This window comes from Corythoichthys intestinalis, chromosome 13 (assembly GCF_030265065.1).
Source record: "Corythoichthys intestinalis isolate RoL2023-P3 chromosome 13, ASM3026506v1, whole genome shotgun sequence".
In the NCBI taxonomy this organism is placed as follows: domain Eukaryota; kingdom Metazoa; phylum Chordata; class Actinopteri; order Syngnathiformes; family Syngnathidae; genus Corythoichthys; species Corythoichthys intestinalis.
In genome coordinates this window covers 42514215-42541608 of record NC_080407.1, presented here as the reverse complement: position 1 = coordinate 42541608, position 27394 = coordinate 42514215, and the positions used below count along the sequence as shown (strand labels likewise).

The following is a 27394-nucleotide window of genomic DNA, read 5'->3' as shown; positions in this document are numbered from 1 at the left end:
CCCCATCTGGCCACCCCTATGAAAAATTTCTGGAGGCGCCACTGCCCATTGACAGCCATGCACGTCCATTCCACTGACGGCCATGTACGTCCAAATTTCCCATTCATTTTCAATGGCAAAAAAACCTATGTGGTTGTTATTTTGGAACAAAAAAATTGCCATTAGAGCCCACTGACATTCAACTGCCCTCCATGTAAATCCATGCCATTGACAGCTTTGCAACAGGAAATGTCGCTGAAATGTCCTCAATTAAACAGGAAATTACATGATATCAACAGGACGTGTCCCCAGATTTACAGGAAGTGACCTGATCGATCTGTATCTACCACAGCAAAACCCCATCGCAATTTCTCCAGAAATTTCAGTTCCTAGTTTTGGATGATATTGCGTGGAAATGCTTTCACGGCGGTCACGGGGTAGTTAAAGGTCATTTGCTTTTGATTTTGCGGCAATTCCGGGTCACTTTTTGTTGATTTTGGGTCAGTTTCAGTTGATTGGTCACTTAGAAGAAATGAAAATAAATAAAAAAAAATTTGTGGGTCCACCAATGGAGATTGTTGTAGATCAGTTGGAGTGAATAGAGAATTTCCTATGGGTGTCTATCAGTGATGATGTAAATTAAATGAGCAATGTCTGTTCCAATCAGGTTTCCCCTTGCATGCATGTGGTTAATACAGTCAAATAATCAGGCTGAGGAAGTGCAGCTGAGCAAACGTTACAGCTCTTTTCCTGTTTCTGCTGTTGAGGCAGCCGCCAAAAGCCAAAAAGAAGAGCGAGACGAGAAGTTTGACAGGAAAGTTGTTTTATTTTAGACTCATTTGTCAAGCAGAGGAACAAGAAACAATGTAAGTTAACGATTTATGGTCGATGTGTTTCGTTGTATCGCTCGCAAGTATTGTGAAATCCTTGACATATTTTTTTCTCATTAAGGCTAAGCATCAGGCTGGTTTACATTTTCTCCTACAACCTGTTCCAGTTTTGCGGACACACGTGGATTCTGACCAACACTGTGGTCCGGTTCCTCACCTTCGGACAAGGTGAGCTTCTTCATGTATTTAAAGGGAAGCGTCGCAACTAGAGTTGTATTTTTCCAGATGCGCTAGCAGACACGTTTCATTCCATCGGCTTGGTCATGAGTCTGTGCCAGCTGCTCGCGGTCTTGGAGCTTTTCCACATTGCCGACGGGATCGAGAAGGCGCTGCTGCTGCCGCGTTTCATCCAAGTACGAGTCAGCGTTTGATGTGCCTGGACGTGCTTTGAGCAGGGCTGAAAGTCAACTTTTGCTCAGGTTTTGGAGAAGAACCTCCTTCTTTTGGTCCTCATCCTGGCAGAGGAAGTGCAGAGTAAACCGGTGGTGTGCTTGCAACTCTTCTTCTGGAACATCTTGGACTTGCTGAGGTGCATAACATCATTAAACTACCAAATTGCTAGCCTGCGCTCATCTGGTTTTGGTCTTAGGTACCCCCATGAAGTGATGTGCGTGATGGACACGCCATCGTCTTGCATGCTGTGGGTCCGTTACACTCTGTGGATCCCCATCTACGTCCTGTCCGTCATCACAGAAGGTGAATTACACTTCTACAGCTCTAAAAACAGTCCGACGAAACTTTTTTTTTTCCCATCTAGGGCTCACGATATCCCAAGCGACGCACTACCTAGAGCTGGAAGCATCCCACGTGAGGAACGCGACAGCTTCAGCATCCTCAAGCGGGAGCCCGCTAGCCCTTGTGATTTTGTTGCCTCTCCTCGCTTTGGGTAAGACAGATTTTTGGTCAAAGTAAGTCCGAAAACAAATCAAAACTAGGCCTGCAAGCAGGACTGAACGAGCCCTCGCAGTTTGGCGCAACTCGGACGCCACGCAAACTCGGACGGCATGCAGGTCGGGGGGGTGGCAGACAGCCCCCCTCTACATCTCCCAAGTTATCACTGTTCAAAATATGTGGAGAGAGAAAATGATGACAGTCATTTCCTGTTCCCACTAGGAGGCGCCAGGCACAATTGGTAATATTTCAATCCAGTCCTGTTCAGGCTGGGATACCTCACACACATGCCAGATTTAAAAGAGATTGAACGTTGTATGAGGGAGTTATCAGTCATTATCCAAATTTGTCGTTTAGCCGAAAAAATGGACGACTTTCGCCTAGGTCAGGCCCGTGAATGAAAACACACCATTTTGATAAATTAAGATTTCATTTGTCTCATGAACAGTCTCGCCAATTTTGAGGATGATCAAACTAGTTCCCTCCATGCCAAGGTCTCAAATGTGCACACTGTAAATCGATAAAAATTTCACATTCAATCCCAAATACGTATTTCCTGTAGGATTTGGAATGTGTGTGCAAGAGACTTTTTGGAGCAGTTTTGCACAAGGTTTTGACTCTCCGAATTTCATCACTCTATGTTGAAAAAACCAAAATGGAGAGGCCTTTTTGAAAAATTCAAGGGGGCGCCACTGAGCCATTTTGTTACATTTTTTTCGTAACATTGCAAGATTATCGAACGTTATCCAAAGCCGCATGTATGTGCAAATTTTGGTGGGTTTTTGTGCATATTCAAGCCTCCAAATGTAAACTCCTACTGTGAACCCATGAAAATTTCACATTCGATCCAAAATACCTGATTTCCTGTAGGATTTGGAATATGGGTGCAAGAGACTTTTTGGAGCAGTTTTGCATAAGGTATCTACTCCCCAAATTTCCTCGCTCTATGTTGAAAAAACCCAATAGGAAAGGCCTTTTTCAAAACTTATTTCTGTCGCCACTAGTTGGCACTGTAGAGTTGATGCAAATGACCCCTACAAGAACCTTCAGGATATGACTCTCAACAAACACGGGAAGTTTGGCGAAGATATGTTGTAAATCTGCCGAGTTATGACTGTTCAAAGTTTTTGGCAAGACAAATTGTTGACGGTCATTTTCACTTCCAGTTTGGACCTCTCCGCTTCAACGAAACCTCAATATTTTTCATCAGGCACCTGAACACATGTCTTGAGGCTCCCCTGAAACAGGTTTGAGGTCAACAGAATTTTTTCCCTTGGAGGAGGAACCTGTCTCGTAAAAAAAGGCATTTCCTATTCTCACTAGGGGGCGCTAGGCCTAATGGGTAATATTTAAATGCACTCGTGTTAAGGGTGGGATGTCGCACATACATGCCAGATATGAAAAAGATTGAACGTTGTGTCAAGGAACTATTAGTCATATACTGAATTTGTCATTTTGCCGAAAAAATGGCCAACTTTGGCACCACGCCCAGGTCAGACCCGTGAATGAAAACGCACCATTTTAAAAACTTAAGATCTCGTATGTCTCCTGAACAGTCTCACCAATTTTGAAGATGATCCAACTAACTCCCTCGGCGAAAAGGTCTCAAATGTGCACCCTGTAAATCGATAAAAATTTCATATTCGATCCAAAATAATCCGATTTCCTGTTGGGTTTGGAATATGGGTGTAAATGCTTTTTTGGAGCGGTTTTGGACAAGGTATAGACTCCCCAAATTTTGTCGCTCTACGCTGACAGACCCTAATGTTATAGGCCAATTTTAAAATTTCAAGGGGGCGCCACTCGGCCATTTTGTTAGATTTTTTTGCAACGTTGCAAAATTATCGAAATGTACAATTTTCCGCACGTATGTGCAAATTTTGGTGACTTTTCGTGCATGTTCAGGCCTCCAAATTGGCCGTTTTCATTTGCCCTGAAAAAAAAAAAAAAAATCCTTTGCAAAACAATAGGGCCTTCGCACGCTTAGTGCTCGGGCCCTAAAAATATTGTTTTTGCGTTCTCAGGCGGGACGCTCACAGTGTGGCAGTCGCTGATAGAGAGAAGACATCAGATGGAGAGGTGGGCCAAGAAGATCAAGAAGAAATGAGGCAAATAAAACACAGTAACAACATCTTGTCGCAAAGTAATTTATTTGAAATGAAAATGTTCAGTCAGGATGCAAAGGTTTGTCACGTTAGCCTGCGATAGGATCTCGGACAACTACCAGCCGTACGCTCTTGTCCACACTGATTTCTTCTTGAACTCAGGCGAAGAGCGCAAGGCCAGCAGAGCCACTGAAAGGACAAGAGAACAACTTAGAATCTCGAATCGACTCTGAATCATTTACAGTGGGGCAAATAAGTATTTAGTCAACCACCAATTGTGCAAGTTCTCCTACTTGTGAAAAGATTAGAGAGGCCTGTAATTGTCAACATGGGTAAACCTCAACCATGAGAGACAGAATGTGGGGGAAAAAAACAGAAAATCACATTGTTTGATTTTTAAAGAATTTATTTCCAAATTAGAGTGGAAAATAAGTATTTGGTCACCTACAAACAAACAAGATTTCTGGCTGTCAAAGAGGTCTAACTTCTTCTAACGAGGCTACACTCGTTACCTGTCTTAATGGCACCTGTTTTAACTCATTATCGGTATAAAAGACACCTGTCCACATCTCAGTCAGTCACACTCCAAACACCACGATGGTAAAGACTAGGGCTGTCAAATGATTAAAAGTTTTGAGTTAATTACAGCTTTAAAAATTAAGATTTAAATGACAGCACAGTGAAACGCTCACTTGTTGTGTTTTATGGAGTTTTGCCACCCTCTGCTGGCGCTTGGGTGCGACTGATTTTATAGGCTTCAGCACCCATGAGCATTGTGTAAGTAATTATTGACATCAAGAATGGCGGGCTACTAGTTTATTTTTTGATTGAAATTTTTACAAATTTTATTAAAACAAAAACATTAAGAGGGATTTTAATATAAAATTTCTGTAACTTGTACTAACATTTTTCTTTTAAGAACTTCAAGTCTTTCTATCCATGGATCGCTTTAACAGAATGTTAATAATGTGAATGCCATCTTGTTGATTTATTGTTATAATAAACAAATACAGTCCTTATGTACCGTATGTTGAATTTATATATCCATCTTGTGTCTTAATCTTTCCATTCCAACAATAATTTACAGAAAAATATGGCATATTTTATAGATGATTTGAATTGCGATTAATTAATTTTTAAGCTGTAATTAACTAGATTAAAAATTTTAATCGTTTGACAGCCCTAATTTTAACGTGATTAATTTTTTAAAAATTAATTACCGCCGTTACACGATAAATTTGATAGCCTTATTTTAAGCCAAAACTAAAGACTCTGGATGAGTGTAAGACATTTTGTCTGTAACATTAAATACAATTAGAAAACGATTTAATAAAAAAAAAAAAATATATATATATATATATATATATATATATATATTTAAAAAAGGCCTGTCCAATATTTTTACTCGATTAAAAATTTTAATCGTTTGACAGCCCTAATTTTAATGTGATTAATTTATAAAAAATTAATTACCGCCGTTACGCGATAAATTTGATAGCCCTATTTTAAGCCAAAACTAAAGACTCTGGATGAGTGTAAGACATTTTGTCTGTAACGTTAAATACAATTAGAAAACGATTTAATTTTAAAATATATATATATTAGGGCTGTCAAACGATTACAATTTTTAATCGAGTTAATCACAGCTTAAAAATTAATTAATCGTAATTAATCGCAATTAATCGCAATTCAAACCATCTATAAAATATGCCATATTTTTCTGTAAATTAATGTTGGAATGGAAAGATAAGAAGACGGATACATACATTCAAAATACGGTACATAAGTACTGTATTTGTTTATTATAACAATAAATCAAGCATTAACATTATTAACATTCTCTTAAAGCGATCCATGGATAGAAACACTTGTAGTTCTTAAAAGATAAATGTTAGTACAAGTTATAGAAATGTTATATTAAAATCCCTCTTAATGTTTTCGTTTCATTAAAATTTGTAAAATTTTCAATCAGAAAATAAACTAGTAGCTCGCCATTCTTGATGTCAATAATTACAACATGTTCACTCATGGTACTAACCCATAAAATCAGTTGGACCCAAGCGCCAGCAGAGGGAGCCAAACACCAAAAAACAAGTAACAAGCGGACATTATACCGTCATTTTAGTCTGTTTGAGCGGGGCATGTGCGTTAATTGTATTTTAACATGATTAATTAAAAAAATTAATTACTGCCCGTTAACGCGATAATTTTGACAGCCCTAGCCAAGACCAAAGAGCTGTCGAAGGACACCAGAGACAAAATTGTGGACCTGCACCAGGCTGGGAAGACTGAATCTACAATAGGTAAAACGCTTGGTGTAAAGAAATCAACTGTGGGAGCAATTATTAGAAAATGGAAGACATACAAGACCACTGATAATCTCCCTTGATCTGCGGCTCCATGCAATATATCTCACCCCGTGGCGTCAAAATGATAACAAGAACGGTGAGTAAAAACCCAGAACCACACGGAGGGACCTAGTGAATGACCTACAGAGCGCTGGAACCATAGTAACAAAGGCTACTATCAGTAACACAATGCGGCGCCAGGGACTCAAATCCTGCACTGCCAGACGTGTCCCCCTGCTGAAGAAAGTACACGTCCGGGCCTATCTGCCTTTCGCTAGAGAGCATTTGGATGATCCAGAAGAGGACTGGGAGAATGTTTTATGGTCAGATGAAACCAAAATAGAACTTTTTGGTAGAAACACAGGTTCTCTTGTTTGGAGGAAAAAAATGCTGAATTGCACCATACCCACTGTGAAGCATGGGGGTGGAAACATCATGCTTTGGGGCTGTTTTTCTGCAAAGGGACCAGGACGACTGATCTGTGTAAAGCAAGGGTTCCCAAACTATTCGGCCCGCCTCCACATTTGGTCCGGCCCCTTGAACAGAAAAAAAAAAAAAAAAAAAATCTATATATACATTTTTTTTTTTTTTTTCCTCCTGGCTTTTTTTCTGTGAAGAACACAGAGAGGGTTATTTGGTTACTATAGATTTAATTAATTATGGTAAGTTTTTGGACAAAAATCACAACCACACAGGTTTTTCTGCCATTGAAAATGAATGGGAAATTTGGACGTACATGGCCGTCAATGGCATGGACTTACATGGGTGCCATAATTATGATCATTTATTATATTATATTATTAGGGCTGTCAAACGATTAAAAATTTTAATCGAGTTAAACACAGCTTAAAAATCATCGTAATTAATCGCAATTCAAACCATCTATAAAATACGACATATCTTTCTGTAAATATTTTGTTGGAATGGAAAGATGAGACAAGATGGATATATATATTCAACATACAGTACGTAAGTACTGTATTTGATTATTATAACAATAAATCAACAAGATGGCATTAACATTATTAACATTCTCTTAAAGCGATCCATGGATAGAAAGACTTGTAGTTCTTAAAAGATAAATGTTAGTACAAGTTATAGAAATTTTATATTAAAACCCCTCTTAATGTTTTCGTTTGAATAAAATTTGTAAAATTTTCAATCAGAAAAATAAACTAGTAGCCCGCCATTGTTGATGTCAATAATTACTTACACAATGCTCATGGGTGCTGAAGCCTATAAAATCAGTCGCACCCAAGCGCCAGCAGAGGGCGACAAAACACCCAAAAACACAAGTAACAAGTGCACATGACACCGTGCTGTCATTTTAATACGTTTGAGCGGGGCATGTGCATCAAATATTTTAACGTGATTAATTTTTTAAAAAATTACCGCCCGTTAACGCGATAATTTTGACAGCCCTATATATTATAATGTTTTTTGTTTTTTTATTTACTTTTGTTCCGTGAAGAATCCAGAAAGGGTTATTTGATTGTGGCTTTCTGAAAAACAAATATTTACATTTAGGCACTCCTGCAATTGGCACACCTTTTCTGTTGCAAACTGACCTGGGCCCCTAAGGGAAAAGTTATGTGGCCCTGACAGGAAAAAGTTTGGGGACCCCTGGTGTAAAGGAACGAATGAATGGGGCCATGTATCGAGAGATTTTGAGTGAAAATCTCCTTCCATCAGCAAGGGCATACATGACAATCATCCCAAACACACAGCCAGGGCAACAAAGGAGTGGCATCGTAAGAAGCATTTCAAGGTCCTGGAGTGGCCTAGCCAGTCTCCAGATCTCAACCCCATAGAAAATCTGTGGAGGGAGTTGAAAGTCCGTGTTGCCCAACGACAGCCCCAAAACATCACTGCTCTAGAGGAGATCTGCATGGAGGAATGCGCCAAAATACCAGCAACAGTGTGTGAAAAGCTTGTGAAGAGTTACAGAAACAATTTGGCCTCCGTTATTGCCAACAAAGGGTTGTAAGATATGCTTGATTGTATGACCATTATACTCTGCGGGTTATACAAGCTATTATGAAGAATACAGTTTTAGCCCATAATTATGTGCTTACCGGCAATTGCTCACATTCTGCTGATAAATAGATACACACACATATGTTGATTCATCACACGTCTCAGTACTTTTCCACCAAGCTACTTCAAGTGCAAATGTGTGTTCAAAACAAAGTTATCTTGCTCGCTCAAGAGTGTGACTGTTAATTTAATCAAGAGTGTGACTGTTAAATCAATGACTAGAATAAGGAACTTTGCCCGATCGAAACTGCCACGTTGGACAACAGTGTTGTAATATATTCCGCCCAGCATCAAGCCCTCGATAAAAGTCAGCAACGCGGGGAGTCCGGAGAGAGAGCTCGGTGAGATTCCGATTTGGCACGTTGCGGTCTCCGACTCTCCCCAGAACTGCAGTTTGGTAAAAGTCTACGCTCCTCCTTGTGTCCTGCCTTTGTCACTTTGCTCTGGGTCAACAGCTAAATTGAAGAAGGTGTTTTAGATCCAACAGGGTACATAACAAAGTATTGAGTTGAACTTTTGCTATTGACCAAATACTTATTTTCCACCATGATTTGCAAATAAATTCTTTAAGAATCAAACAATGTGATTTTCTGTTTTTTTTCCCACATTCTGCCTCTCATGGTTGAGGTTTACACATGTTGACAATTACAGGCCTCTCTAATCTTTTCAAGTAGGAGAACTTGCACAATTGGTGGTTGACTAAATACTTATTTGCCCCACTGTACTCACCTCGGGCTGTGTCGACGGTTGTCGCTGACAGACTTTGTCGGGGTCCCTCGACGATGCCGAGAAGCCAGTCTACGAACTAATGCGTACACGCTTAAAGTCAGTTACGAACGAGAAGCTTGACAATTCTTAGCGATAACCACCTTGCGAGATTGCTGGCTCCAGGGTTCTTTGTCGAGGAGGGCGGGCAAGCTGCGGGGCAATCCCAGTAGGCAGCGAGGCAAGGCGCTCTCCGCCAGCGAATCTGCGCCGTACAGAGCGTGCGATTTGGATTCGGGTCGGCGCGGGGCCCAGCGGTGCCTGATCCCAAACAGGAGGGGCGCAGAGTGGTCGCCCCAGGACACCACGGCGGCAGCAAAGACCTGGAACAAGAAGTCTGTGGCCTGCGGGACAAAAAGGAATTCAACTCATAAGTCAAACCGACGCCGACGGATGTCCGACGCACCTTTTCGGCGTCTCCGTACGTGACCGCGGTGGTGCCGTAGGCTATGTTCCGCATTAGTCCCATCAACTCCAGCAGCCACTCCATTCGTTTGGAAACACCTACACAACAAATAACATTGTTCCTTGTGTTCCTTCAAGTCTTTATTCATTTATTTCAACCTGTATTGACACTGGCAGCCAGGCGACACTGGTAGAACGTCTGCAGGAGGATCCAGCCCACCCGGTGGCTCGACCGACCGCGGAGCACGCTGGCGATGACGTCGTTTAAACCCAGCAGAGGAATCCTGCCCAGCGATACCAGGTAAGCCAATACGAAACAGGTTTTCTCCATCTGGGTCTACAAAAAACAGAACATTAGCTAAATTGTGTCCAGAAAGTACAGTGGGGCACATAAGTATTTAGTCAAGTTCTCCCACTTGAAAATATTAGAGAAACCTGGAATTGTCAACATGGGTAAACCTCAACCATGAGACACAGAATGTGGGAAAAAAAAAACAGAAAATCACATTGTTTGATTTTTAAAGAATTTATTTGCAAATCATGGTGGAAAATAAGGATTTGGTCAATACCAAAAGTTCAGCTCAATACTTTGTAATGTACCTTTTGCAGGGCCGGCCCAACCTATACGCAGACTATGCAGCTGCTTAGGGCCCCTGACCACTAGGGGGTCCCCAATCTGGCAATTGTTTAATTTATGTTCTATTTTGTTTACTACAGTTTGCTTTATTTGACTTTTGTAGGTTTTGATAGTTGATTACAAGCTTTAAAAAAATAAAAGTTCTTCCTTAACTTCTTTCTTTCCTCTTTTAGAAAAAGGTTTGGCGCTATCTACTGTAAGTACTGACAATCATTTGGGGTGAGAAGTTTGAAGTATGCAGCGCAACAAAATCTGATTAATATACAAAATATGGACGTATGGGTTGGATTTTTATGTATGGATTTCACAGTACACTGTGACGAAATGGCAGGCCAAAAATATGGGCCCCTTTGCATTATTTTGGTTAGGGCACCCAAATGGCCTGACCTTTTATTGGCAATAACGGAGGCCAAACGTTTTCTGTAAATCTTCACAAGCTTTTTACACACTGTTGCTGGTATTTTGGCCCATTCCTCCATGCAGATCTCCTCTAGAGCAGTGACGTTTTGGGGCTGTTGTTGGGCAACACGGACTTTCAACTCCCTCCACAGATTTTCTATGGGGTTGAGATCTGGAGACTGGCTATGCCACTCCAGGACCTTGAAATGCTTCTTACGAAGCCACTCTTTTGTTGCCCTGGCTGTGTGTTTGGGATCACTGTCATGCTGAAAGACTCGTCTCATCTTCAATGCCCTTGCTGATGGAAGGAGATTTTCCCTCAAAATCTCTCGATACATGGCCTCATTAATTCTTTCCTTTACACAGATCAGTCGTCCTGGTCCCTTTGCAGAAAAACAGCACCAAAGCATGATGTTTTCACCCCCATTCTTCACAGTGGGTATGGTGTTCTTCGGATGCAATTCAGTATTATTTCTCCTCCAAACACGAGAACCTGTGTTTCTACCAAAAAGTTCTATTTTGGTTTTATCTGACCATAACACAGTCTCCCAGTCCTCTTCTGGATCATCCAAATGCTCTCTAGTGAACTGCAGACGGGCTTGGACGTGTACTTTCTTCAGCAGGGGGACACGTCTGGCAGTGCAGGCTTTGAGTCCCTGGCGCCACATTGTGTTACTGATAGTAGCCTTTGTTACAGTGGTCTTGTATGTCTTCCATTTTCTAATAATTACTCCCACAGTTGATTTCTTTACACCAACCGTTTTACCTATTGCAGATTCAGTCTTCCCAGCCTGGTGCAGGTCTACAATTTTGTCTCTGGTGTCCATCGACAGCTTTTTGGTCTTGGCCATAGTGGAGTTTGGAGTGTGACTGACTGAGATTGTGGACAGGTGTCTTTTATACCGATAATGAGTTAAGACAGGTGCCATTAATACAGGTAACGAGTAGAGCCTTGTTAGACCTCGTTGGAAGAAGTTAGACCTCTTTGACAGCCAGACATCTTGCTTGTTTGTAGGTGACCAAATACTTATTTTACACTCTAATTTGGAAATAAATTCTTTAAAAATCAAACAATGTTATTTTTTTGTTTTTTTTTTCCACATTCTGTCTCTCATGGTTGAGGTTTACCCATGTTGACAATTACAGGCCTATCTAATCTTTTCAAGTTGGAGAACTTGCACAATTGGTGGTTGACTAAATACTTATTTGCCCCACTGTAACTGCTCCGTCCTACCTCTGTGACACTTGCGATGCGGTCAATCTCCGAGTCAGCCATTGCAGACAAACATTCAGCGACTCCCACGTAGAAATCAACGTCGCTATCCTAAAGTGCAGGAGTGTTGACTAATTTTTGAAGATGGAGAAGGAGATTCGATACCTTTATCTGGTCAGGCAGGAGTTTAAAGATCTTCTCGGTGGCGGACGTCAGGACGGCCCAGCACGCGGCAGGGGGATCTGGTGTGGCCATGGCCTGGGCGAGGCCTCGCAGCAGGGTGCGTCCCAGGAGGATACGCTGCGGTCCAAGGTCCTCCTGAAAGGCCTGCAAACCTAGAGTCTCCACGAAGAACTGGAGCTTGTCTTCGGCGACATGTTTCATCCACGAGGAGAGGTTTTCATTCAAGAGGGCCCGTGTCTGATACTAAACAATTTGTCAAGTTTTAAGATCTACAGTGCCTTGCAAAAGTATTCGGCCCCCTTGAACCTTGCAACCTTTCGCCACATTTCAGGCTTCAAACATAAAGATATAAAATTTTAATTTTTTGTCAAGAATCAACAACAAGTGGGACACAATCATGAAGTGGAACAAAATTTATTGGATAATTCAAACTTTTTTAACAAATAAAAAACTGAAAAGTGGGGCGTGCAATATTATTCGGCACCCTTGCGTTAATACTTTGTAGCGCCACCTTTTGCTCCAATTACAGCTGCAAGTCGCTTGGGGTATGTTTCTATCAGTTTTGCACATTGAGAGACTGACATTCTTGCCCATTCTTCCTTGCAAAACAGCTCAGTGAGGTTGGATGAAGAGTGTTTGTGAACAGCAGTCTTCAGCTCTTTCCACAGATTCTCGATTGGATTCAGGTCTGGACTTTGACTTGGCCATTCTAACACCTGGATACGTTTATTTTTGAACCATTCCATTGTAGATTTGGCTTTATGTTTTGGATCATTGTCCTGTTGGAAGATAAATCTCCGTCCCAGTCTCAGGTCTTGTGCAGATACCAACAGGTTTTCTTCCAGAATGTTCCTGTATATGGCTGCATCCATCTTCCCGTCAATTTTAACCATCTTCCCTGTCCCTGCTGAAGAAAAGCAGGCCCAAACCATGATGCTGCCACCACCATGTTTGACAGTGGGGATGGTGTGTTCAGGGTGATGAGCTGTGTTGCTTTTACGATCTCTGCAGTTCATCCAGAGTGATCATGGGCCTCTTGGCTGCATCTCTGATCAGTTTTCTCCTTGTTTGAGAAGAAAGTTTGGAAGGACGGTCGGGTCTTGGTAGATTTGCAGTGGTCTGATGCTCCTTCCATTTCAATATGATGGCTTGCACAGTGCTCCTTGAGATGTTTAAAGCTTGGGAAATCTTTTTGTATCCAAATCCGGCTTTAAACTTCTCCACAACAGTATCTCGGACCTGCCTGGTGTGTTCCTTGGTTTTCATAATGCTCTCTGCACTTTAAACAGAACCCTGAGACTATAACAGAGCAGGTGCATTTATACGGAGACTTGATTACACACAGGTGGATTCTATTTATCATCATCGGTCATTTAGGACAACATTGGATCATTCAGAGATCCTCACTGAACTTCTGGAGTGAGTTTGCTGCACTGAAAGTAAAGGGGCCGAATAATATTGCACGCCCCACTTTTCAGTTTTTTATTTGTTAAAAAAAGTTTAAATTACCCAATAAATGTTGTTCCACTTCACGATTGTGTCCCACTTGTTGTTGATTCTTGACAAAAAAATTAAATTTCATATCTTTATGTTTGAAGCCTGAAATGTGGCGAAAGGTTGCAAGATTCAAGGGGGCCGAATACTTTTGCAAGGCACTGTACAGAAATCCAATCTCAAGCAAGGTTCCCCACTTACACTTAGACTGTACACAAGAGGCGAGGACAGCCAGGAGCCCAGAAAGAGCGAGGCACTTTGGGAATACTGAGCTTGAGCTGCAGCCAACGCCACACATTGATGCTGAACTTCCTCGCCTGACAAGGTGGGAATGAAATGAAATATCGTCACATGTGAGCGAACAACTCGGCGGAAGCTTACCAAAGCTGAGTCGCATCAGAGGAGACAGAATCATGCCCCAGTTGACGGGCGGGTACTGGACGGCGCTCGCAACGGACGCCAGCGACGCCAGTGCTGTTTGCACCACACTCGGATGCGCAAACTCGGGACCTGTGTGTATTAAGTGTAAACACCCGGATTAAAATAAAAATGCAGTCGAACCAGCAAACCTTTTTTTCCCGCTTCCGAGAGCAAATCCACGATGGCTCTGATGATGCTTTTCTCCGGCAGGTATGTAAAATCTTGAGGCACTGAAAAAAAGACGAGGAGGTCGGAACCATTTTGCATCATGCCGATCCATTTAAGCCACACCCACCTGCCGTGTGACTGTGACCGCTGGAAATATGCGACAAATACAAGTGGCCCAGCAGGCAGGCGCAGTTAGACTGCAGGCCGATCGCTCCTGAGAAGCTCACAATCTAAAAGAGTTTTTTTTGTTAAGAATGTCGGCAAGACGGGACGACTGGAATGGAATGCTACCTGCGAGATGGCCCGAATGACCTCGTTAAGTCGACTCTGTTGATTGGAGGAAGTCTCCAGTTGACTCTTGAGCTAGAAGCAAATGCACATTTGACTAATGAACACAATGTACAGTGGGGCGAATAAGTATTTAGTCAACCACGAATTGTGCAACTGTGTCCCACTTGAAAATATTAGAGAGGCCTGTAATTGTCAACATGGTAAACCTCAACCATGAGAGAAAGAATGTGGAAAAAAACGATTTTTAAAGAATTTATTTGCAAACGGAATGGAATTTTATTGTCATCATCATCGGTATCATTGACAATTACAAAATGTGATATGATTTGCCCGAAGAAACTGAAGAAGAAGACAAAGGCGGACGGGATGAAGCATATGCTTATCAGTTTCCCGTTCCCCATACAACTAAAGACGAACATTCAGGCATGGAACATATCTCAAAACTGTAAAATATCACAGTCAACAATCTGGGTTTAGTAACTCAGCGTCCAGTCAAGCAGCTCGATTAATTTCAGAGCGTACAAGGTTATGGCTTTGTCATGTCCCTGACATTTTTGCATCTGTTTGCTGTGGAACATTTTGTTGTGGCTATGTGTGTGACGTGTTATCTTAGCTGGTGTGAGTAGCGACTCAAAATGCTTTTCTTATAAGTCTCTTAAAAGGATACATTGCTGAGGAGTACATGGTAGCAACAATTGGCGCACACAAGGTCACTGTAACAGTTTCATCAGACATGAATGTATGATAAAATCAAACAACATGATGTACATATTTTATCCCAAGATTAATGTCTCCACAACGAAAACATGCTTATTATTCGTTTTATACAGTATCTTTTCCATATACTAGACATTTGAATCAGGAGCTCGGTAGACACAGCAGATAATTATGTTTTTACAATTGGGGATTAGGAGCTCAATTGTAATACTTCCCAGGAGATTGTCAATCATCCCCCCTTAGATGCCCGATACATTTGTGTCATGTTATATCCGTGCAAATTAAAGTCAGAGCCTTTGTTGTCTTTAGTAGATAATCCAAAATGTGTTCAAGATTCTTGTAGAGACTCCTGCCGTTGATAAGTTTCAGCTTACCGTCCACATCCACGAGTTGTTATACTGGTCAGCTGTGTAGTATTTACGGTTATCCAGCTATTGTAAACAGCTGGTCAAGACTCGTGATAGCTTTAATCTTCATATCTTGCGTCTTGACAAGGATCCTGCAATCCGAGACCCAGGTGTTGGCTATTTTCCCAGCTTTCTTGAGTTGACGTGCTTTTCTTGCAATTTCGGCATTTCGGCGAGTCATGTTGTCATTCAAAAAAAATCTTCGACCCTTTCAGGTGGCGGCGCTGTTTAAGCAGGGCAGTCTTGGTCTTGTGGTCTGCCAGATTCATGAGCACCGTCGCCAGTCCTCTCCCCCCGATGGGAGCAGAAGGCAGTGACGGATGTCCAGCGGTTCCATGTTTATTCCATACTCTTTCAGCTTAGCAATTGCCAGTTGCGCCACTGTGTCTCCTGGGCCAGGCGTCAGTTGTAATCCAGAAATGATGAGCTCATTTGCGCGTCGTCACTGGTCGAGATCGTCAGCCAAAATTTCCAGCCTCTTGATTCGAACATCTCTCTCCTCGTATTCTTTCTGCTCCAAACACAAGAACCTATGTTTCTACCAAAGAGTTCTATTTTGGTTTCATCTGACCATAACACATTCTCCAAGTCCTCTTCTGGATCATCCAAATGCTCTCTAGCGAACCGCAGACGGGCCTGGATGTGTACTGGCTTCAGCAGGGGGACACGTCAGGCAGTGCAGGATTTGAGTCCCTGGCGGCGCATTGTGTTAATGATAGTAGCCTTTGTTACTGTGGTCCCAGCTCTCTGTCGGTCCCCCCGTGTGGTTCTGGGATTTTTGCTCACCGTTCTTGTTATCATTTTGACGCCATGGGGTGAGCTCTTGCATGGAGCCCCAGATCGAGGGAGATTATCAGTGGTCTTGTATGTCTTCCATTTTCTAATAATTGCTCCCCCAGTTGATTTCTTTACACCAAGCGTTCTACCTATTGCAGATTCAGTCTTCCCAGCCTGGTGCAGGTCTGCAATTTTGTTTCTGGTGTCCTTCAACAGCTCTTTGGTCTTGGCCATAGTGGAGTTTGGAGTGTGACTGACTGAAGTTGTGGACAGGCAGACCCGGCTGCAGAAAGAAATTACAGGGGGGGCATTACATTTTTTTGGGGGGGGGCACACTTCTTCAACGTACAGTGCCTTGCAAAAGTATTCAGCCCCCTTGAACCTTGCAACCTTTCGCCACATTCAAACATAAAGATATAAAATTTTAATTTTTTGTCAAGAATCAACAACAAATGGGACACAATCGTGAAGTGGAACAAAATTGATTGGATAATTTAAACTTTTTTAACAAATAAAAAACTGAAAAGTAGGGCGTGCAATATTATTCGGCCCCCTTGCGTTCATACTTTGTAGCGCCACCTTTTGCTCCAATTACAGCTGCGAGTCACTTGGGGTATGTTTCTATCAGTTTTGCACATCGAGAGACTGACATTCTTGCCCATTCTTCCTTGCAAAACAGCTCGAGCTCAGTGAGGTTGGATGGAGAGTGTTTGTGAACAGCAGTCTTCAGCTCTTTCCACAGATTCTCGATTGGATTCAGGTCTGGACTTTGACTTGGCCATTCTAACACCTGGATACGTTTATTTTTGAACCATTCCATTGTAGATTTGGCTTTATATTTTGGATCATTGTCCTGTTGGAAGATAAATCTCCGTCCCAGTCTCAGGTCTTGTGCAGATCCCAACAGGTTTCTTCCAGAATGTTCCTGTATTTGGCTGCATCCATCTTCCCGTCAATTTTAACCATCTTCCCTGTCCCTGCTGAAGAAAAGCAGGCCCAAACCATGATGCTGCCACCACCATGTTTGACAGTGGGGATGGTGTGTTCAGGGTGATGAGCTGTGTTGCTTTTACGCCAAACATATCGTTTTGCATTGTGGCCAAAAAGTGCAATTTTGGTTTCATCTGACCAGAGCACCTTCTTCCACATGTTTGGTGTGTCTCCCAGGTGGCTTGTGGCAAACTTTAAACGAGACTTTTTATGGATATCTTTGAGAAATGGCTTTCTTCTTGCCACTCTTCCATAAAGGCCAGATTTGTGCAGTGTACGACTGATTGTTGTCCTATGGACAGACTCTCCCACCTCAGCTGTAGATCTCTGCAGTTCATCCAGAGTGATCATGGGCCTCTTGGCTGCATCTCTGATCAGTTTTGTCCTTGTTTGAAAAGAAAGCTTGGAAGGACGGCCGGGTTTTGGTAGATTTGCAGTGGTCTGATGCTCCTTCCATTTCAATATGATGGCTTGCACAGTGCTCCTTGAGATGTTTAAAGCTTGGGAAATCTTTTTGTAACCAAATCCAGCTTTAAACCTCTCCACAACAGTATCTCGGACCTGCCTGGTGTGTTCCTTGGTTTTCATAATGCTCTCTGCACTTTAATCAGAACCCTGAGACTATCACAGAGCAGGTGCATTTATACGGAGACTTGATTACACACAGGTGGATTCTATTTATCATCATCGGTCATTTAGGACAACATTGGATCATTCAGAGATCCTCACTGAACTTCTGGAGTGAGTTTGCTGCACTGAAAGTAAAGGGGCCGAATAATATTGCACGCCCCACTTTTCAGTTTTTTATTTGTTAAAAAAGTTTAAATTATCCAATAAATGTTGTTCCACTTCACGATTGTGTCCCACTTGTTGTTGATTCTTGACAAAAAAATTAAATTTCATATCTTTATGTTTGAAGCCTGAAATGTGGCGAAAGGTTGAAAGATTCAAGGGGGCCGAATACTTTTGCAAGGCACTGTAAATTTAGCCGTAACAGTGGCGTTTTTACCCGTTATATTTCCTGATGAAAGTGTCAGTCAGTGTAACTGCAGGAGGTGGCAGCACTATCCCTTCATGTTGACTTTCGGCCGCGTCTTTGTCATGGCTTGAGTTCGTCTTTAGTTTCTTGAAAAAAAGCACGTATGTCCATTCCAATTAGAATTAGCAACGGAGGAGTCGATCAATCGCCATTTCTGTAACCGGAGCAATCCCTATCCAATCGCAGTACCCAATGGCCGGCTACTCAGCCCGCCCCCCTTATCTGTGATTGGCTAGAAATTGCCTATATTCGCTGCTCAGATTGGTTGAATTGAATGAGGACCGATCAAGATAGGATGACTAGAGCAGTATTTTTCAACCTTTTCTGAGTCACGGGACGTTTTTACGTTGGAAAAAATCTCGCAGCACACCACACCAAAATTTTCCAAAATTACTTTCCATACAGTATATTTATTTATAAAATAATTTCTCAGTATTTGTACTTACTCAGTGTGAAAGGTTTAGCAATTAGGCTTGAAAAACTATCAGACAGGGGACTTGAGCAATGTCTTTAAGCACATCAGTGCTGGTCGTCTCGGTGGCAATGGCTTTGCAGGCAGGTAGTATTAACGTCTCTGCCACAGTTTGGGACTTTTGGGATTTAGCAACAAAGTAACTGGCTTTCAGGGCTTTCTTATTTACCTTTGTAGTTTTTCTCAAAAAAGTTGCCCATTTCTCTGTGTTTTCACAAAGGCGTACAAAATAGTCCATCGACTTGTTCTGAAGCGACAGGCGTTCATTTGGAGATGACGTTTAAGCTTGTATGGCGCCATGGCGCTAGATAGCCGCTCGTGTCGCGTTCAATAACTGCTCGGTTTTCTAGCCCTCTCCCAACTTGCTGTCCTCGATAATGTGTTGGAATAAAACAAAGAGGGAGAATCAACAGTCATCACATATGGATAAAATGAAAAGGACACTTTTGTGTATATCGACACTTGACGAGTCAAATAATGAACAGTAGACGTGCTGGGGTCCACATTGTTGCGGAGAGCAAGGTGGCTGATGGCTAGAAATCCGAGCAGCTCTTGAACGCAACACGACTCGTCTGCACACAACCGAGAACTTTTTGCTTACTCCTTCCTTCCTACTGCAACTTTGCCCGACGATGTTAAAAAAAAGCGACATTGGATAATTTCTCGCGGCACACCTGACGATCTCTCACGGCGGCGGCACAATCGGTTGAAAAACACTGGAATGTAGGGTTCATCCTCTCCGTGTGTGTATGTTTTTGTGGAAGATTAAAAAAAACTAGGGCTGTCAAAATTATCGCGTTAACGCGCGGTAATTATTTTTTTTAATTAATCACGTTAAAATATTTGACGCAATTAACGCACATGTCCCGCTCAGAAAGTATTCTGCCTTTTGGTAAGTTTTACAGCAAGGCTTTTTGCGCTGTCCAACAGCGAACTCTTGTGGTTGCTTTGCGACATGGTTTATTATTTTCTTCTTTTCTTTCTTCATTATGGCTGCACGATGTCTCGGGCTGATAATGTTGTGCTTATATGATCCTTGGACAAGATTTGTCCGTAAGTATGGTTGTTGTAAAGAATGTACATATTATGTTAGTAAGCGAAATGTTCTATTTTTTGTATTAGACGTTTTTTGTTTATGTTTAGTGAACCTGTATAGCGTGCTAAGCTAACGTTGTTGCTAATGCAATGCTTGTGTACTTTTTTTTTGTAGTTTTACGACGGTCTAAAGAGGACAATGGTTTGAGGCCATTTTATTAATAAATCAGATGAAAAAGGAAGAAGTCTAATTATTAAGGCGTCGTTCACTAGCTGTCTAGCTTTGGAAAAAGTAGACGCTTCGGGGTGAGGACAGCATAGACAGATTTAAATGACAGTAGAGGGAAATGCCCACTACAGTCCTTATGTACCGTATGTTGAATGTATATATCCATCTTGTGTCTTATCTTTCCATTCCAACAATTTATTTTACAGAATATATATATAATTTACAGAAAAATATGGCATATTTAAAGATGGTTTGAATTGCGATTAATTGCGATTAATTACGATTAATTAATTTTTAAGCTGTAATTAACTCGATTAAAAATTTTAATCGTTTGACAGCCCTAAAAAAAACCTTACACAATTCAGTTTAATCGAGCTAGGGCTGTCACGGCCCCCTAATGCCCGGCCTTGCTGCCGGGTCTGTGGACAGGTGTCTTTTATACCGATAATGAGTTAAAACAGGTGCCATTAATACAGGTAACGAGTGGAGCCTCTTTGGAGGAAGTTAGACAGCCAGAAATCTTGCTTGTTTGTAGGTGACCAAATACTTATTTTCCACTCTAATTTGGAAATAAATTCTTTAAAAATCAAACAATGTGATTTTCTGGTTTTTTTTTTTCACATTATGTCTCTCATGGTTGAGGTTTACCCATGTTGACATCTAATATTTTCAAGTAGGAGAACTTGCACAATTGGTGGTTAACTAAATACTTGCCCCACTGTAAGTTGGTTATGATGACTAAATAAAAACCTGAATCAAGTAACTCTCGGATCCTGCTGCGGCCACCAGTCCGTTAACGGCTGCCAGGCGCTGCATGGTGGGACAGCCCTGACAACAGTAAACCCGAGTAAGAGTCGGACACAGAGAAATTAATCAGGCAACAATCTGCACCTCAGCTAGTAAAATCTTGACCCAGGCAGCCAACAGACGAGTTTGGAGATCTTCCGCTTTGCCGTGGCCGCACAGAGAAAGTCCATGGACCGCCAGGCCCAGAGCCAAGGCAAAGCCCGGCGTCTGAACAACAAAAAAACACCTCAAGGATGAATTACATTGCAAAAAATCCAGCAAAATTGAATGTGCACGAAAACCTGCTGGCTGTCCTCCGTCAAAGAGCGCAGCGTATCCATGACCTGGTCCACCTTGCCCGATTCGACGAGGCTTCCACCGAAGGCCGACACACTTACGCACGCCACCGAGTACGCCAACACCTACACGCCGAATATTTTTAAACCATTTTTCTCTTTTTCATTGTTTTTGTCCTACCTCTTGCAGCATGCGCCCCTGTTCACTGCTGTCCTGAAGAGCCCGATGTAGCCTGTCCAGCGTTTGGATGACACGGTCGCGTTGGTGCGTCTGTCCCCCGTCACAGAGAGCCGAAAGCACCAGACCCAGACCCAACAAACAGCCGGTACTGAGAGAGAGAGAGAGAAACCATTCACACTAGGGTTGTTCCGATCATGTTTTTTTTGCTCCCGATCCAATCCCGATCGTTTCAGTTTGAGTATCTGCCGATCCCGATATTTCCCGATCAGATTGCTTTTTTTTTTTTCTCCCGATTCAATTCCCGATAATTTTTCCCGATCATATACATTTTGGCAATGCATTAAGAAAAAAATGAATAAAACTCAGATGAATATATACATTCAACATACAGTACATAAGTACTGTCTTTGTTTATTGTGACAATAAATCCTCAAGATGGCATTTACATTATTGACATTCTTTCTTTGAGAGGGATCCACGGATAGAAAGACTTATAATTCTTAAAGGATAAATGTGACTTTGTATATTGTGACTAAATATTGCCATCTAGTGTATTTGTTGAGCTTTCAGTAAATGATACTGTAGCCATTTAACTGTTCTGCCCAAATGCATGATGGGAAGTGCAACCATGACTGTGCGTAGTGGAACCAGTTAATATATCTTCTCTGCGTTGGGAAATAACATAGTGTTATGACAAAGATCAACTACTACTTTTTTTCCCCACATTGCTTCCCACGATATTTCTAAATGTTGAGAGCGGGATTGTAAGGCTTTAGCCAATTAAAAAAAGGCTCCAAAGGCTGCCAAAATTCTCTCTACTCATTTTACGCTGCCTTTTAGCTCTATATATAGGTAAAACGGCGCCATTATAGATTGAACGCGACAATGCGTGAGTGGGTCGTGCAGCGCATGCGTTAATTGCGTTAAATAGTGATTAATTTTAAAAAATTTAATTATCGCCGTTAACGCGATAAATTTGATAGCCCTACTTTAAGCCAGAACTAAAGACTCTGGATGAGTGTAAGACATTTTGTCTGTAACGTTAAATACAATTAGAAAACGATTTAATTAAAAAATATACTGTATATATATTAAAAAAAGGCATGTCCGATATTTTTTTGCCGATTCCAATACTTTGAAAATGACGTGATTGGACCCCCGATCGATCGGGACATCTTTAGTTATAATCGAACCAAAGTTTTTTTAAAAAGTTACCAGTAACTTTGACAAATTACAATTGACAAGATTCAAATTTGGGGAAACACATAAAAAAGTGGGTTTAATTATAGGCGGAGTTTGAGTTTTGGGGCGGGGGAGGGGGGGGCACAACATGTTGATGACCCCGAAACGCAGTGTCAGTGAAAAAATTAACTTATATGAATATTTATAAGTTGAAAATTGTTTTTTTTTTTGTTTCCCATCTTTCTTGATGGGAATTCTAAATCAGGCTGCGTAGTAAGGGTGTAACGGTACATGTATTTGTATTGAACCGTTTCTGGACGCGGTGCTCGGCTCAGAACGGAGGCGTACCGAACGAGTTTCTGACGTAATGTAACCATTACGTTTCGAGGCTGTGAGTCGATCGGGTTAGTTTCTTTGTGTAGATTATATTTACTCCGTCTTCTCTACTATAATGAGGACCAACAAGGTAGGACAGTATAACCCAGAAACGTCAACGGCGCGACAACGTGGCCGCCGCGAGAACGCAGTGAAACGCGGCCGTTAAAGTCAATCAGCCAATGCACACCAGTCGCAGTGCGGCCGCGTGTTAGAAGCGTCCCAGAAGCGGCTCAACATGACGCACGCGAAAAGAACGGCAGAGTTTATTATTTAACTGCGTCAATACTTCTAACGGTAGCTAGGATCGGGCAGACCGGAAGTCACTTGTGTAAAAATACGGTGGATGCAGTCGATTTTCAAACTAATATGCAATCGTAACCCACTTTTTGAGTCCATCAGATCTTTTGAGTGCTAAATCGGGGCACAGTTGACTTGTCTTTGTTGATTTACTGCTATCTTCTCTGCTATAATAATAACCAACACGACAAATAAATACATTCAACATACAGTACATATGTACTGTATTTGTCTATTATGACAATAAATCCTCAAGATGGCATTTACATTATTAGCATTCTTTCTGTGAGAGGGATCCACAGATAGAAAGACTTGTAGTTCTTAAAGGATAAATGTGACTTTGTATATTGTGACTAAATATTGCCATCTAGTGTATTTGTTGAGCTTTCAGTAAATGATACTGTAGCCCAGGGGTCACGTTAACCGAATATTTTCCGTCGTTGACCGGTTTTTTAAAACGGTGACGGAAAAAAACTGAAGTCCATCTGTCATTTTGATAGGTTGCAATTCACACCCCAGACCACAGGGTGGCGAGTGAGCATATTAATTAGCTATTTTCTCTTGATGCATGGCGTCGTTGGCCTTACTTAAAATGTCATGGCAACTGAGTGTCCCAAGTTTCTTCAAAAAGCCCCAAAACGACGATGGTGTTAATAAAAGAGGTGAAAAAAGAGGGACTGCACAAGCGGGCACGCAATTCAGGTCCATGCGCATCGGGAGGAAGGTGTGAGACTGCGTTCAGGCCACAGCAGGTGAACTGTTAATTTCATTTTTCCATATGTAGCCTACCTACTGGGGCCACAGTCAGCTGTTTTTGTCACTGCGGAGAAAAAGTTACATATTCATCTGCTTGATGTGTGATGGATTCTCTGTTAAGCTTGTTCGGACAGAGTATTAATTAAAAATGAATGAAAACTAAATACTATTGAAAATGTCATTATTATGATTTTAAAAATTTAAGTGACGGGTAAAAATAGATTATGACCGGATTTTTATGACCCTGTCAGTCAAAATGAAAGACAACGAAAAAGTCTAGCGCAACCTCTGCTGTAGCCATTTAACTTCTGCCCAAATGCATGATGGGAAGTGCAACCATGACTGTGCGTAAGGGTACCAATTGATATATCTTCTCTGCGTTGGGAAATAACATAGGGTGTTATGAAAAAGATCAACTACTACCGTTCTTCCCCACATTGCTTCCCCACGATATTTCTAATTGGTGAGAGAGGAATTGTAAGGCTTTAGCCAATTTAAAAAAGGCTTCAAAGGCTCCCAAAATTCTCGACTCATTTTACGTTGCCTTTTATCTCTATGTATCCGAATAACGGTGCCATTATTGATTGAACGCGACAATGCGTGAGTGGGTAGTGCAGCGCATGCGTTGATTGCGTTTAATATTTTAACGTGATTAATTTTTTAAAAATTAATTACCGCCATTAATGCGATAAATTTGATAGCCCTACTTTAAGCCAAAACTAAAGACTCTGGGTGAGTGTAAGACATTTTGTCTGTGACATTAAATACAATTAGAAAACGATTTAATTAGAAAATATTAGGGCTGTCAAACGATTAAAATTTTTAATCGAGTTAATTACAGCTTAAAAATTAATTAATCGTAATTAATCGCAATTGAAACCATCTATAAAATATGCCATATTTTTCTGTAAATTATTGTTGGAATGGAAAGATAAGACACAAGATGGATATATAAATTCAACATGCGGTACAAATGGACTGTTTTTGTTTATTATAACAATAAATCAACAAGATGGCATTAACATTATTAACATTCTGTTAAAGCGATCCATGGATAGAAAGACTTGTAGTTCTTAAAATATAAATGTTGGTACAAGTTATAGAAATTTTATATTAAAACCCTCTTAATGTTTTCGTTTTAGTAAAATTTGTAAAAATTTCAATCAAAAAATAAACTAGTAGCTTGCCTTTGTTGATGTCAATAATTACTTACACAATGCTCATGGGTGGTGAAGCCTATAAAATCAGTCGCACCCAAGCGCCAGCAGAGGGCGGCAAAACTCCATAAAACACAGTTAACATGTGGGCATTTCACTGTACTGTCATTTAAATCTGTCTGAGCGGGGCATGTGTGTTAATTGCGTAAAATATTTTAACGTGATTAATTAAAAAAAATAATTACCGGCTGTTAACGCGATAATTTTGACAGCCCTAAAAAATTATATATATATTTCAAAAAGGCATGCCCGATATTTTTTTGCCGATTCCGATACTTTGAAAATGACGTGATCGGACCCGATCAAAGATGATCGGGACATCTTTAATTCACACATAATTAGAGCTGAAACAAATACTCGAGCAACTCGAGTTTAAAAACTGATCCGAGTAATTTTATTCACCTCGAGTAATCGTTTATTTTGACAGCTCTAAGCATCACGTTTTGAATGCCCTACTTTTAATGCGGGACAACGCGCTGATGTCACGTGCGTAGAGGAAGAAGCAAAAAAAAAAAAAAAAAAACCTTACATGAGCCGACAGCCGCTACAAACGACGCCAACGTTGCTAAATACTAGCCCGCACGATGCTATGTTGGTAGCAGGTAGCGTCAGATGAGTCTCATAGAGATCACATGTACGTGACACAAATAGAAATTCATTTGAAACACACGGGAAAAAAATTCTAACGTTTAAGTGATGTGTGTTATCAAGCGTAACGGCATTTTTAGGTGTATATATATATAAATTTTTATATATATAAAGTATATATACAGGGGTGCACATATTTTTTTTGCCCAGGTTCTCAGAGGAGGACCTGGAGATGTGACTTGTTCCTCATTGAGCTTGAGAGCCGACCCGCCTGATGCGATAAAATTATGACAAGCTTTACTTAGAGCCAATTAACTTGAATTAATTACATTAACAATTAATGCTTGATTAACATCAACTGGAACAACAAAATTGCCATTACTTTAGAGTGAAATGTAAAGAAATGAACATAAAAGCACCAATTCAAAATAAAGGGCATTATGCGGCTCCCACATTAACTCCAAGCCTTTGTAAAAGTGGGATGTCCTCCTCATAAGACCTCATTGAACGTGCATGTTTAGCTTTGTAAAATGCGGACAAAAACACATTTGTCAGTGCATGGTGGTTTTCATGACCTTTATTCCGCCACTTGTCCATAGGGCGAGTGGGGTCCTGTCTGACATCGATAGTTTGCTTAATTGCCACATGCTGTTTTTTTCGTGCTTTTCAAAGTTTGGATGGCTGAAATTCTTTCACCCTACATAAAATGCGCTGCTCTTATCAGCGACATTGGGATTCTCACGGCACATTTTGTCCCGCATTTCCGTGCGAGCATCATTTACTTCTAGCCATGGTACCTCCTGCAGCCACTTTTCAGCAAAAATCCTTTTTTTCCGGTAGCTCCGGTGACGTCTCCGTCGTCTGTCTGTCTTTTGATGTGGGTGGGGGAACACGGAAATAATTACTCAGTGGGGCCTGCCTCTTCGACATTTTGAGAAGTTATTTTCTCGTGTACGCCGCAAATACAGTGGTCAGCCATCGGTACGCAAAAGTGTATGGAAGCCGTTGAGGGCCAGCGCGTTTGTCTACGTCCAGTACGCATGCACGCATGCGGACCACTTATGTGCACCCCTGTATATATATATATATATATATATTAGAGCTGAAACGAATACTCGAGCAACTCGAGTAACTCGAGTTTAAAAACTGAGCCGAGTAATTTTATTCACCTCGAGTAATCGTTGATTTTGACAGCTCTAAGCATCACGTTTTGCTCGGACTACTTTTAATGTGGGACAACGCGCTGATGTCACGTGCGGAGAGGAAGAAGGGGAAAAAAAACCAAATAAACTTACTGCAGCCGACAGCCGCTACAAACGACGCCGACGTTGCTAAATACTGGTCCGCACGATGCTATTTTGTAGCAGGTAGCGTCTGATGCGTCTCATAGAGATCACATGTATGTTGAACTAGATGCGAAATGACAGACTCGGCTGTGTCTGGGCAGCGTTAGTAAACAGCCGCCATCTTAAAGCAGTAGAGCGCTAAGCGCTAATAAATAAGATTAACGTTACTGTCACTACTAGCTCACTTAACGTTAGCCCTGCGGAGGGCTAGGTTTCTATTAATTATGACCACTGTCGATGCGTGGCTAACGTGTCTTACATCCAGGCTTTAACATAACATAGCGTTGTGGAGTGATGAGGGTGTAAAATAAAGACTCAATAATGCTAACTATCAATTTTAGCTACATTACATTTATTATTTAGTTATTTTACATTTATTTTGAACACAGCAAAAACTCAAAATCCTATCAGGACTAACAGTTTAGACTAACTTAAAACTTAACTAGAACTTAAAAATAGCTTGACACAAATAGAAA

The 27394-nt window shown here is 41.3% G+C and overlaps 2 protein-coding genes across 5 annotated transcripts in view; one reads left to right on the top strand and one right to left on the bottom strand.

Moving 5' to 3' along the window:
• The first annotated feature begins 325 nt into the window (after window positions 1-325).
• Window positions 326-3993, top strand: hacd4 (3-hydroxyacyl-CoA dehydratase 4). The gene is made up of 8 exons (XM_057855577.1): window positions 326-426; window positions 647-845; window positions 931-1037; window positions 1095-1222; window positions 1289-1398; window positions 1459-1565; window positions 1627-1755; window positions 3785-3993. Coding segments are annotated over exons 2-8 (666 nt in total). The 5' UTR covers window positions 326-426; window positions 647-843; the 3' UTR covers window positions 3868-3993.
• Window positions 3902-27394, bottom strand: part of focad (focadhesin) — a 48988-nt gene continuing 25495 nt past the window's right edge. For 3 of the 4 annotated variants that reach the window (XM_057855574.1, XM_057855573.1, XM_057855576.1), the window contains 16 exons: window positions 21155-21302; window positions 20980-21099; window positions 20783-20905; window positions 20642-20719; window positions 14226-14297; window positions 14062-14164; window positions 13916-13996; window positions 13728-13856; window positions 13548-13663; window positions 11835-12095; window positions 11691-11780; window positions 9580-9757; window positions 9422-9519; window positions 9120-9359; window positions 8980-9055; window positions 5912-6749 (listed from right to left, as the gene is read on the bottom strand). In XM_057855574.1, coding sequence (XP_057711557.1) covers window positions 6538-6749; window positions 8980-9055; window positions 9120-9359; window positions 9422-9519; window positions 9580-9757; window positions 11691-11780; window positions 11835-12095; window positions 13548-13663; window positions 13728-13856; window positions 13916-13996; window positions 14062-14164; window positions 14226-14297; window positions 20642-20719; window positions 20783-20905; window positions 20980-21099; window positions 21155-21302 — 2125 coding nt within the window. In that variant the 3' untranslated portion in view covers window positions 5912-6537. Of the gene's footprint in view, window positions 4055-5911; window positions 6750-8979; window positions 9056-9119; window positions 9360-9421; window positions 9520-9579; window positions 9758-11690; window positions 11781-11834; window positions 12096-13547; window positions 13664-13727; window positions 13857-13915; window positions 13997-14061; window positions 14165-14225; window positions 14298-20641; window positions 20720-20782; window positions 20906-20979; window positions 21100-21154; window positions 21303-27394 lie in introns of those variants that run through there. The other variant, XM_057855575.1, reaches the window with a different exon arrangement.

What these genes read in the sequence shown, in the direction of transcription:
- hacd4 (XM_057855577.1), top strand. An exon ending in TGCTGCCGCGTTTCATCCAA is followed by an intron (nt 1,223 to 1,288) that starts GTACGAGTCAGC and finishes ACTTTTGCTCAG; the next exon opens with GTTTTGGAGAAGAACCTCCT. An exon ending in GTTGCCTCTCCTCGCTTTGG is followed by an intron (nt 1,756 to 3,784) that starts GTAAGACAGATT and finishes TTGCGTTCTCAG; the next exon opens with GCGGGACGCTCACAGTGTGG.